The following is a 13,315-nucleotide window of genomic DNA, read 5'->3' as shown; positions in this document are numbered from 1 at the left end:
AGCTAGTAACGTAAGGGTATGTTGACACCACCAGCTAACATAGATCAGACTGACTTTTTCTTATGAAATCGAAGCTCTTCCTGAACCAGTTAACTCTCTTCACAGTGCCTCGGTGATATCCCAATTTGTCCTATTGTATCAATAACAGCGATCGATCTTATCAGTTTCTCGGAGAAGGCTTTTTACCAATCAGATAGCAGGACGAATTTCTCTCATCTAATTCGCCAGCAAAGCAGGCGTCAGAATTTTCCACCACCAAACAGCAAGACATACAAACAATCCATTCAAAGCCTGTCACTTCTTTGCTACATGATAACTCCAGCGATCATTCGTGTGGTACTGGAAACAACTGGACCGACATGCCGCGCTCTTTCCTCGTGAAGAAGACCAAATTTTCGTCCTGCACAGCCCTCTGCCCTCGGGACCTCGATGCATACTACACACCAGCCCCCGGGAGCCCCACCCTGCCCCACCATGGTGTCAGCGTTACTGTCAACAATGGTGAGTAGTGTGATCACAATATTACACCATTGGCACAATGTACCTATCTCTTATTCTAATATACTAGCACTCATCGTCTGACCATCAAGTTTATAAGATGGTATGATCTCTCCAATCTGAAAAGAACTTGAATAATTCAATTCAGCATAACCCACATCCAAGATGGGACGACGAGGAAATTTGGTGTCTTACTGGCGCGACTAAAATTTCAGCCGAAAATTTTGGGACAGTCTATATGAGAGCACAAATTTGATAAGAAGTTGACACAAAATGGCACGCATAAACTTTCAGCTCAATTTACAGACGTCCTTTGCATTGAATATGACATCATTTCTACAAAGGATGAGTATTTTTTTGTTAAAATTATTTTGGAATGCTTGAATATTCGACCAGCCATCTTAAGATGTAACGTTCACGTTATCAGATAAGTGTTATTCTGTGACAAAGTCTAAACTATCGAATGATTTAAGACATTTTAAGCGAAAAGTGGATCCATTTCTATCCAATGTACACAGGTGTAAGTGGATGCTTTGTAACCGTAGATTCATGCCTTCGTCGTCCTTTCAAAATGATATACATTGTACATCAGCCACTGATTGCAGACACGTTGGACGCAGAGATCAACGTTTATTGGTCATTGTTTCAGATCTCCCATAGTATTCATTCTTCTGATTCAAGTGTCATCGACAACCACCCCTCTCGATTTTTTTTTTAATGAATGAAAACATGAAAAAGCGCCTCTGTTTATAAGAAGATAATTACAACCGTTCCTCTGACGTGCTGATATCTGATATAATCCTCTCTGTTATCATCACCCGTCCCTTTCAAATCAAATGATGTTCAATGTTTGCGTGCCAGCAAGCGAATTTGTATGCCTTTACTATTATTTCGTCACCCAACATGAGCTTGTAAAACAGGGTATACACTTCCCTCACGGTTTTCATTCATTTAATTCTATACGCGAAGCACAAACTTAATGTGAAATTCCATTTATTCAAAATTGAATCGCTCGCAAATATCAGAATGAGACGAGCACTTTGTTGTTAGGGATATGAAACAATAATGCTTTCTTAACATTGCTTGTGAAGCATGTGAAATCTGTTATTTTGTGAAATTGGTGACAGCAAGATTTTTTTCTTGTTTCTATTGAGACGAAAACTGCATGTTATGTAGCCATTGTCGGAGTACATCAACCTTCTAGACTCTTTGGGACTTCAGACATATAGCTGGTCTTTTTCTATCAAGATAACCTTTTAACTCTCTTATATCTTCTCAGTAGTGGCAAGGAAATTGTGGTAAGATAGAATGATGATTCAGCCGCATAGATTCTTCGTGCATGATTTCCATTATCATTTTATGGAGTTTTCGCCTGTACTATTATCTCTGAAACGTAATTCTTCGTCGTCCAGAAAATTATTTCTTTCGACATTCGGCATTCATTATTTTTTATGCATTTATCTGTGAACAGAAACATTCACTTCCGAATCTGAAGACAAGCTTTTACAATTAACATAGTTTCAAACGGCACAATTATCATCATATCTATGTCATCTCTTATCATACATTATCTAAGTTTGATCACATCAGTAGTAATAATACACACTACCGCTAAAGAATCATAGCAGTGACAATGTAGCCTGCACATACATCTGTTACTTATAGCGATTCTGTAGCAGCCCTGGCATCTGGATAATGTGCGAAATGGGTTGATATGGGCAACAAGTTGTCAGTTGCGGATCAAAGTCTGGACGATGGCTCAAAATGTGAAAGATACCCTCTTTCGCCCAAACTACCTCACCTACCTACCCCACCCCATTAACATGAAAGTCTCCACTTTTGGAAGATATTCAGTCCCTTGAAAGCAGACAGACGTTCATTTTGTAGTAATTCGTAGTGAGGCTGCCGGCTTCTATTCATGTTCTTACCGAAGGAAGAAAATGTGAAAGAATGAAAAATAGCCATCGTTGTCTAACATTATGACGAAACCACCTTATACTGTCAGCAATCAAGATTAACTATGAAACAACTTCTCTTTTCTCTCCTAATCGATTTATCTCGGTGGAAATCAGGTGAACTCTCACTTGACTGCATGAATATTGAGTTTATACTTCTGTGGTTTATACATTTTGAAGTACAGCGCAACATGTTTTCACAAGTTGAGAACTACGTGCCTTGTTGATACGAGACAGGCATTGGCATTAAGCGTTAAATCGATTGACTGCTCGCTGTCCATTACGTGCCCTTCTCTTAATTACGAGCTACAAACTTATCATTACACGCTACAAAGCACTGTCTGACGGCATATAGCAGCGAGCGGTGTACAACATCCCTACTGCCGGACAAGAGAGCACACGACCATCAATCTCATTCATAATATGCACCGAATTCGTGCCAAATCGCACTATCTGGCTCTGAAACAGCGAATTAACGAAAACACAATTTGGCACGTACGATCTCTGAGCAAACATTGACAAGAATGTGTGGAGATGGAAAGGTTGCGAGCAGAGAAGGAAAAATGGAAATGCATTATTAATCAAAAATTAGCACCCAACACAATACACCTGTTCATTCGCTGGGGGAGAAAGAGGAAAGAAAAGGGGGAGGGGAGGCGAACCCAAAGAAATGCTCACTGCCCTTTGTACCTCGTGGGCAAGAGTGGTAATCAAATTTCATAATCAAGAGAAGTTTACCTGAATAGAATTTGGAGTTAGTGTACCTTGCGGGTGAGAGTAAGAGAAAGAGAGAAGGAGATGGAGAGAGGTGAGGGGGAGAGGAGGGAGCTAGTAAAGTGAGATCGCTGCCAACGATAATGACCGCCAACGCTGCCCCAGATTCGGGCCAAGTCACGATCGTTGCTCCGGCGATTAGCGACAGAACAAACACTAATCCTTTAACATTTTGACTCGATAAGACCGATTTGACCCTCGTGTAGAGCAATTCAATACATTCCGGCTTGGTTGGTGTGGCGTCCAAGTAGTGGCGCAAACAAAGTATTACAATCCAAGGAATTGCACTTTATGGAGAGAGTTAGGGTCCCCCCCCCCCACATCTTTCTGTGATGGTAAATGATGGCATTTCATACAAAAAAGTTGATTTTTTTCTGCCTTTGTCAGAATAGCATTCGCCTGTGGCTTGTTACACACTGATATCTCATATTATCCTTATCAGTAATAACTACGTGAGCACGAATCATTCTTTTTATGACGTGAAAAAGTATCAGATGCCGCGGAATACTTTCTCCAAAAAAAAAAAAAATATGGGGGGGGGGCCTGACACCCATATTTTTATGACGAAGTTCATAGAGACTGTATCGTACCCCTCCAAAAACATAACAAAAACAGGTAAAAATGGCAAAAGGGAAAATGCATTATACAATGTTATAGATCTTACGTGTTCTTATCAAACGTGGACCTTTCCTTTTACCCAAATGATGCGTCTTGATTGAGTGTAGTCAGTATACCAGACGTTAAGATATTTTTCTTCTTGTTTTGTGAGTGACCAATAGAGATTTCAATCACTGTCTTATATATCAATTCAAGTAGGTTTTATTTCTAATGTCTGAATTATATCCACATTTCCAACTCATAATCAAAATGTGCATATCTCAGAAAACCACGCGGGGGAAGATATGTTATTTCTTTCGCCAAAGTACCACTTGGAAATCGATAACGAAAACAAAGACGCTCAGGAGTGATCGGGAACCTGTACTTTGGATGTCGATGGGCCGGAAAGTGGGTCCTAGAGTGGTCAAAGAATGGATTGAGAGTGATCTACTTTTCTGGCAGTGAGAAAACACTCAGAAAACACCACGGCGCAATCAAACCCACAAACTTGTTTGTGTTCATGAATCGGGAAGGCATCTTTATGATGGTGGTGGTGATGGAGGGGGGGGGGGGGGGGGAGGGTGGGATGAGAAAGGGAGTGAATGAGATAAAGAGGGAGAGTGAGGATTCCAACGTGTGTAACACCTGAAGAATGCGTACTCGCGAAGGCCTATGACGTGTGTCAGCGAGACATTATCACTCAGATACTCAGAAGAAATGCAATGTCATACAATGAATCATACATTGTTTTATACGTGTATGTATATGATGTGAATTACATATATATATATATATATGTATATATATATATATATATATATATATATATATATATATTTGTTTTACATATAACCATTGATTAAATGAATAAAGAAATGAATAGACAGTAAATAAACACATACACGGAGATTATGTACAGTTACATTCATAATTGTAAAGTCCATGCTTATGTTTTAACATATATACAGTACATGTATATATATATATATACATACATATGTATATACATTTGTTGTGCAGACCATTGATTAAATGAATAAAAAATGAATAGACAGAAACAACACATATACACGGAGATTATGTACAGTTACATTCATGATTGTAAAGTCCATGCTTATGTTTACGTATAATTATGATTTTATATATATATGTATATATATATATATATATATATATATATATATATATATATATATATTGGATTCTGTGCGCAAAAGTATCATTATAGTATCGCGATCATATAGCAAACATACATTTTTGTTCTCTCACTGTCGCAGCCGTAGTTTTGAAGGATGTTCTCACTCTCTCTTGCAAATCCTGAGCACAGACACTGTAGACGAGATATGTCTTCAAAACGTTCAAGTGGTGCTAGTATTTTCTTCTTCTTCTTCTCCTCCTTCTTCTTGTTCTTCTTACTTTTTTTTGTTGGTCTTTTTATCTGAACCTGCCGGAAAAGCGATCCAGGCGACCCGCTTGAAGAGGGGTTGAACACACACTCGTGGGCTCGCGATTCTCGCTCTGCTGTCTGTGTGTATAACGATTCTAGTACGTCCTTCAACTTGGTGTCAAAAATGGCGCCGTTAGAGTCGTGTGTGGGGGCTAGGGTCGACCTTTCAAGAGGCTGCCTCTGGTGTTGTCGTTGTTGTTGTTTACTGACTGATGGTGAAGAGATAGAAAGAGACCTGCTTTTTCCCCCGAAAGATAGATCCGTTATTTATACAGGCAAATTGCGTCAGTATCATCTGTTTACAACCTTAAAACAAAACAGAAACAACAAAAAAAAAATGTGAAAGTGTCATGATCCTAAGAAAAAATTTCGAAGAAATGAGTGTCATTATCATTTCCATTTTTGTCATCATAATTGTGGCTGTTTTATTACAATTGCTAATATCGATCATCATTACTGTTTTATTTCAATGCTCATTTTCTTTAATTTTAATTGGGGTACTTATATAAAGAATCAGTCAGTATGCATCCCGTATGTATTGTTGTCAAGACTGAACATGGAAACTGCAATCGTTGTTACCAGAGATACTAACCATCGAATTGAATCATCTTGTTACAGATAGTTATAACTGGGGAAAAAAAGAAATGCAAAGCGGGAGCAAAGTGTGTTTGTATAGCAAATGTGATATGGCAATCTATGTGATGATTAGATTGTAGAGAATCTGTATCCGAATCAATTCCCTCTGTTTTCCTCCTTCCCCTTCACTCATATTTTTACTCCACCCCCCCCCCCCCCCCCTCTTTCTTTCCATGTTCTTCCTCCTCCTCCTCCCTTTCGACACATCTTCCTTACCGGCGCATGCAAATCATCCCCCCTCATACGCGCGGCAGCGACACGGGACGGTTGAATTCAACAAGTAGTCTGCCTTAATGGCTCTTCACTACCTTCATTTGAGCTTTCTCCTTTCCCGCCAGAAAATCGCCCCAAGTCAAATCAGTCGAGAGATATGTAACCCAAGACGAGACTTCTTTTTTCCGCCGCGCCAAAACCAGGGAAACCCTTTTGCGCACTCATCAACCACATACTCCGCCGTAAGGCGCGATTTTTATCGTGATTCCCTTCTTCTTGTTTTTGGTTACCATCTTTCTTTTCGCCTTTCCTCGGAACTTGCCCCCTACCTCCTTCTGAGAGACAGGATCGAATGACGTTGCCAAGTTCAACTGCTTCACTCGTGCGAGAACGAAAGTTGCCGCGAACAATGTCGATCGAGAAATGAAAAAGGGGGAGGGAAATGGGCGAAATGATATAAAATGGGAACCATCTGCATTCCCTCGCGGGGTTCCATCGAATGAATCGGGGAGGAATGGTATGTGGCATATTGCAAATCGAGGAGAAGAGTGTTGGGAAAAGACGACATATAATAATGGCCCTGAGAAACGGAATTGATTAGAAATGTCACATTTGCATCGCGCTCGAGATTTCTCACGCATGCTGTGGTATAGAAACAGCCCAATAATGGGATTTTAGAGAACACGTAAACAACAACGGTAAGTCATATCACTATATTGGTTTATCAAATCTGGGGCAAGCAAAAGTGTACGAAATGCCGTCCACCTGTCCGCAATGAACAACAGGTTGCTAAGTAGCCCGGTCTATATCCACCATTAGATGCCATTAAAATGGTGGAGCCGAGGAGCTGTAGACACCTTAGCAATCTTCGTTAGATCTCGCTGGAATACTTACAGTTTGATATTGCATGACACTCGGTTTATTTTTTTTTTCTGGCGGGAGAGGCACGCTTGATGGTCGTTAATCTGACGATAGATTCACACTGATATTCCGTCTGGGCAAATACAACTCTCACACGCCGGAAATTGGTTCCCAAAGAATCGCTGTATGGAAGAGCGGCAAGAACAAACGCATTCAGGATACGTGAAGGCAACACCAGCAGCACAAAGACATGTTGTCTAATATGGGTTTTTTTTTCTTCCTCGAAATGCCATTCTGCAAAAAAAAAAAAAAAAAGAAGAAGTCAGAGACAAAAACAAAAACTGATCATTAAATAAACAGGTAATTGTTCCTTTGCTCATGATAACTCACTATTTATTTTTGGAAACTTCTGAACCTTCCAATTTGATTGCTGTTGATATGAAATTGTGAAAGGAGGGGATAACTTAGTTGCCGACATTTTGCCAATGAACAGGATAGATGCGGCATGTAATTTTCTCAGTACTCCGCCATCCATCTCGTGCAATCCTCGCCCAAGTCAGCCAGACAAGGGGTACACATTAAACTAGCTGGGCACACACCTGCGTGCAAGAATGACGTCACTGAATCGCGACAATCCGTCAAGCTTTGCTTAATTCTGTCCCCGAAGAGCTAGAGTGGGATACACTCGCCAAGGGTTGAGCGGGGAAGACAGGGATAGACAGATAGGAAGACGAGGGAGAAGGACGACTCAGTACAATGTAGACCAATGAGCTTAGGTGTGAACATATCTTGTCAGATGATGATAGGGGAAAAAGGGAAAGAAGTAAATACTCGGTGAGACTGACAGACTGAAAACTAGAACAAAATGTGCATGAAAAACATTTGAAAGATGCATAGGCCCTAATGCTGTATAACATATTCGATCTATTTCTGCAGTGTATCATAAATACAAAAAGACAAACACATGTGTATACGAATTTATATATATATATATATATATATATATATATATATATATACACGTGTTTATATATGTAGGCGTATATATATGCATATATATATATACATATATATATATATATATATATATATATATATATGCGTGTGTGTGTGTGTGTGTGTGTGTGTAGAAAGAGAGATAGAAAGTGAAATGAGATAATAGGAGAGACAGAGAGAAGTGAGAGATGAAGGAAGACATGATTTGTTGTAGTTTCCCTTGCTCGTAAAGCCCATTGAACATGAACTCATATCTACAAGTCCTTGGTGTCACCCGCTGACGTAAGGCACGACCCGGGGAATTGCGGAGAATGAATAAGGGTATGTGCATGATGTCATGTCTTGGGCAAGTGTTTCTTGACCTTTGAAGTATCCATGACCTTCTTCCAATCTAAATGCAAACGAGACACTGTGAATCTCTGAATGTAGATTACCCTGCTCAGCAAACAAATGTAAATGAATAAAAACAGGAAGAAGAAGAAAAAAAATCATTTCAGCGTACCTAGGCATGACAGACAATTACTTTGAAGAAAACACATCTGCGGAATTTACTCCAATTTGCGTTTTTGCTTAGCATTTGCAGATCGAAGCATTAATCGCATCTTTTGTGGAGAGACAACATTGATGGATATCACACGAATCTATTTTCAGGGGTGTGTGACCGATTGATGGGTTGATGTGTCTCTGCGGCTACCAGAAGACATCAGGCTGCGTACATCGAGGGGCCAGATCTACGAAAGAACTGATTACCTCGATCGCATTCATTTCTTCCCTGTTCTTATTATATTTCGATATTTCTCGAACGCGTGTAAAGTGACGCGCTGCCAAATCATCCGCCCGAAACGGCGAATGGTGTCGTTTCGGAGATGACACCTGTACTTAACGAGGCCCTGGTATCGCTGTCCGAATAACCTTTTCTTAATGACAAAACGGGATATCGTTCGGGCTCATCTTAAAAGATCACTTGGCCCATATTTATAAATGGGGACACACTCTCTTGTCGCTATTTCATTTGATGAGTCGAGGAGTTTATTAGTCTGATTTCTCTTTTCTTTGTTTTCGATTTTCGATTTTTTTTTTTACATCAAGACGCAGACACAACGACTAGCTATAATCAGGCGTACTTTGTAGAGCACAACCAACTGTCGAGTAATTATACGTCCTACATGCTAGACTGATTCCAAGCCACTCGCAAAAGGTTATGGTCGTCATGATTTTGACTTGTGTCATGCCAATTACCTTATACAATTCCACAGACCATGGACTTCCTAATTGTAGCAGAGAAGAGTACGCAAACTAATAATTGACGAAAAATAATAATCACAAATCCATCGCTATTTTCATTGATGACATTAATTTAAAACACCCTATCAGTAAACAGATATGATAGTACAAAGAGAAAAAGCCACGACGATAACACGGCTCTGAGTTCATCGAATTATCTCAACCGACTTTTCGGGTTGGAGTCACCTCGCAGTAAATGCACTTTTTTTTTTTTTTTGCGAGACCAGATTAGACTCTTGTACCTGACGCCAGCCAGCAATATTTCAACATTGCCATTTTCATTTTGTCGTTAGCAGTAGGTATGCATCTGTGGGGCTGATGATGAAGACCAAAGTAGAGACACGATGCTCAGCACCATAGTCTAAGTCAATGGATATAGTACCTCCAAGGACAATTTGGAAATATGTGCCCATATGAATTAAAGTGAACATTCAGTGACCGCTTATTCAATACATCATCCAGAGAACAGCAATTGGCAATGGCTGTATTAGCTCTAATAATGAGGGTATTGGCAAACTTTGAGAGTTAAGCTCTGGTAAGCACGCTCTCTGTGAGCAGTCAGCTCGTACACCAGCTATAAACAAGAGACGGTGATTACTACCGATTACCGCTCCGACAAAGTGGCAATTAAAACATATCTTCGCTCGCTTTGCGCCATTAATTTTGAATTGCGCGCGGATGTGCGTGAATGCGCGTCTGCAGGGGCGAACGCAGAACGTTGTCTGCCGCGGGGATTAAATGTCGTCCTTGTGGCTTGAACGTGTCGTGTGGTTTCTAGTCGGCCAAAGGGCCAGTTGACTTTGCTCACGAAGAACATGAGGGGTTATCCCAGATTGTGGTCAAGAGTATCAAAAGACCACTCCTCTCACAAAGTGAACAAAAATACGCAAGGCTCAGAGACCAAACCGGGGAGCAAACGGGGGCCGAGAGGTCCTTGTTTGCAAACAATGGTGAGACCAGCAATTGCTGGAAAGCGTGACGTTTGAGAATCGCCCATGCGAAAATGTCCAACGACAACAGACGTGTTTTGCGGCTGACAAAGGAAGTGTCGTGACTACGAGGTGAATAACCTTGATGGGGAATATGCCATATTTCAATCGTGAACACATTGCATTTTGTTTTGTCATCATGGGAGAACAATTCTCGTATGTACATCAGTAATGACTTGTGACGTTCTGTTTGTCGCTGATAGAGGTATACTACTACAGTGATATTTAATACATTGCCGGCAATATGTCACGTGAATCCATCTTTGAGCATGTTTTTCATGGTTATGACGAAATCCCTCTCCCAAAAAAAGGGGGTTTAGTTATAATATTGCACCTCCTCTTCTTTTTATTCCTGGTAATGATTAGAATCAGTAAATTCTATGACCAGCACAAGCTTAATGATACAACATGATAATAAAATGCAACCTCACATATATCTATCACGTTGTGTATAAAGAGCAGGAAAACTCGAAGTCTGTGTGTAAGGCAAAATATAAGCTCCGTCGATCGCATCTCCATAATTCTCCATCCGAGCGAAACAAGCCTGGAAGGCAAGCACCATCTTAAGTTTGGTGAACATGTTTGAAGCGCGCTTCTCAAATTGGCTGGAGAAGGCATTACCCGTCCCTAACCGCACGGCAAACGCCGGGGCTTGTTTGCACGGCGCTACAAGCACGCGCAACAAGTCTGCTGAATAATAAAAGAAGGAAGTAGGCAGCTCGTTCATCAAGTCGCATGCTCGGGCGATCTCAAATTGAAGCAAAAAAGGTTACCGTCCCACTCGCATCCATCATTTCGTCTTCACATCTTTCCTCCATCGCCAACATCTTTCCCCCTATCTTCCCCGGACTCTGGTGCACCATCCGTAACTGCGCACGCAGGGAATTGATGGCGGGCCATTCTTTACCTCCAGGAGGTGAAAGTCAGAGCGCTGGCAGTGGAATGTGCTCGCGCGTGCAAAGTGAACATATGCTCTGAAAAAGGGAAAGGGAAGGGGGCTCGGATGGGACTGTAAATAACTATTCTATTCATAAATAATGCTCTCCCGTCTTTCTGCTAAGAAAAAGAGAGTGACAAGTCATTTGCAGAACACGAAGTAAACCAAAAGACACTTTCTCATATCCTCTTTGTCGTTTCCTATCCCTGGCAATCACACTTCGTTTCTCGTCTTCTTTTTTTTTTTTTTTATTTCAATGAGATGAAATAAGTTTATAGCCAGAGAAGCGCTTTAAATGGCGCCCTCTTGCGAGAGAACGTCAAAAACTGCATCATCATCTCTTAATGTATTCATCCCTGTGTTATCCTTTGCCACATGTTATCCGGAAGACGTACACAGAGTACGCCAATGTATTCGGTCATTTTGGAATGGAAATGGAAAGCGCAAACTAATCACCATTATCAGTTGTTAATTATTGTGAGCCCAAGCCACCTTAAGATCCCCAGACAATCCACTTAATCACACTAGTGAAGTAGGGTGGGTTGTTTTAATTTCAAAACATTCTGAGCAATCTTAATATCACTCTATGTGTTTGTCTTGTTTGTAATTCGCCGCTCGTCTTTAATACGAATATTTTGTGTCAATCACACTTTGGAAATGAATAAGAATTAAATCTCGGTATGCTGTTTCCTTCAACTGGAGGCAATAGTGGACAAGCGAAGAAATGATAATCAATCATCATGTGAACTGGAATCATCAAAAATCCGAATTTAATCTATAATATTACTGATAATCACTTCTGTAAGCTTTCGAATTTTACCACATTACCAATTATTTTAATCTTCTCTCTCCATGTTTTCTGTTTAGTACGTGTAGAAATAAGAAGACGTTAATATTGATTATGTTTGATGTATTGCTTGAAGAATTTCAGCCTTTTTGTTTGCTCTTCTGCAGGCTACATCCATGACATCACTCCTTCACCGTCTTCCCCGCCCAGCGAACCGCTGATGATCACCAACCTGATCAACCACCACAACGATGATAGATCCTCATCAACCGGTTCGCCCGAGCCGATCACGCTCTCCACCGAATCCAGTCCAGGCGACATCGGTGTCGAAGGAGATCTGCTGAGCCTGCAGAGCCAAAAGGGACAGCTGTTTTTGTCCTACGAGGCGTTCCTGATAACCGATGGACGGTCACGACGCCGCGCTTTGCAAGCGGGTGGCGGCGGTGGGATAAAGGGCACGAGTATTGATCAGCACAACAAACTCGGTGGCTCGCTATCTGACCTGTCCGCGGCAAACCGACCCAAGTACAAGTGTAATGAATGCGGGAAGCAGTACGCAACTTCGTCCAACCTGTCCAGACACAAGCAGACCCATCGCAGCCTCGACAGCCATTTTGCCAAGAAGTGCGAGGTCTGCGGCAAGGTGTACGTCAGCATGCCCGCCCTAGCCATGCACGTGCTCACGCACAACCTCAAACACAAGTGCACTGTCTGCCAAAAGTCCTTCAGCCGCCCATGGTTGCTCCAGGGCCATATGCGCTCGCACACGGGCGAAAAGCCCTTCGGCTGTGCGCATTGCGGCAAGGCATTCGCCGATCGTTCCAACCTCCGCGCGCATATGCAGACACACTCGGCCTACAAGAACTACAAGTGCAAGCGGTGCGACAAGTCCTTTGCCCTGAAGTCGTATCTGAACAAACATTACGAGTCGGCCTGCTTCAAACTTGACGGCGAGATCCGAGATGACGACATGATGACGAGCACGCCATCACCGTTGTCTGATGCAGAAAACATCTCTGTCGATAGCAACATATCGGCGTGAGGGATTTCAAGCCACAACTGGTGTCTGAGACAATTGACAACGCCTCAGAGAAAGAAACAGAAAGGCCTTTAACGTACACGAACTGGTAACAAAGAGGAACAAAAGTGGCCAACGAGGGAGCTTAGAACAGCAAGTATTATCATTGCGAAGAACAAAAAGACAAACATGTCGAAATACTGACTTCTTTCTTAGCCGGTCACAATTTGAGTATTAATGGAAAACATTATATCAAGGACTTCATACCATGCCAAATACTCATTCTCTGATGATAGCATATAAATGATTATATATATCAAAAC

The 13,315-nt window shown here is 41.4% G+C and overlaps 1 protein-coding gene across 1 annotated transcript; it reads left to right on the top strand.

Moving 5' to 3' along the window:
• The first annotated feature begins 286 nt into the window (after window positions 1-286).
• On the top strand, window positions 287-13,016 carry LOC139738704 (transcriptional repressor scratch 2-like). Its single transcript, XM_071649339.1, has 2 exons — window positions 287-501; window positions 12,142-13,016. The coding sequence occupies exons 1-2, from the start codon at window positions 360-362 to the stop codon at window positions 13,014-13,016; spliced, it is 1,017 nt and encodes a 338-aa protein (XP_071505440.1). The 5' UTR covers window positions 287-359.
• The last annotated feature ends 299 nt before the right edge of the window (window positions 13,017-13,315 follow it).

The sequence above is a fragment of the Diadema antillarum genome, unplaced genomic scaffold, assembly GCF_040938485.1.
Source record: "Diadema antillarum isolate AM-2024a unplaced genomic scaffold, OU_Dant_1.0 seq00000765_RagTag, whole genome shotgun sequence".
In the NCBI taxonomy this organism is placed as follows: Eukaryota; Metazoa; Echinodermata; class Echinoidea; order Diadematoida; family Diadematidae; genus Diadema; species Diadema antillarum.
The sequence above is the reverse complement of the archived record's forward strand: the minus strand, read 5'-3'. Positions and strand labels throughout refer to the sequence as shown.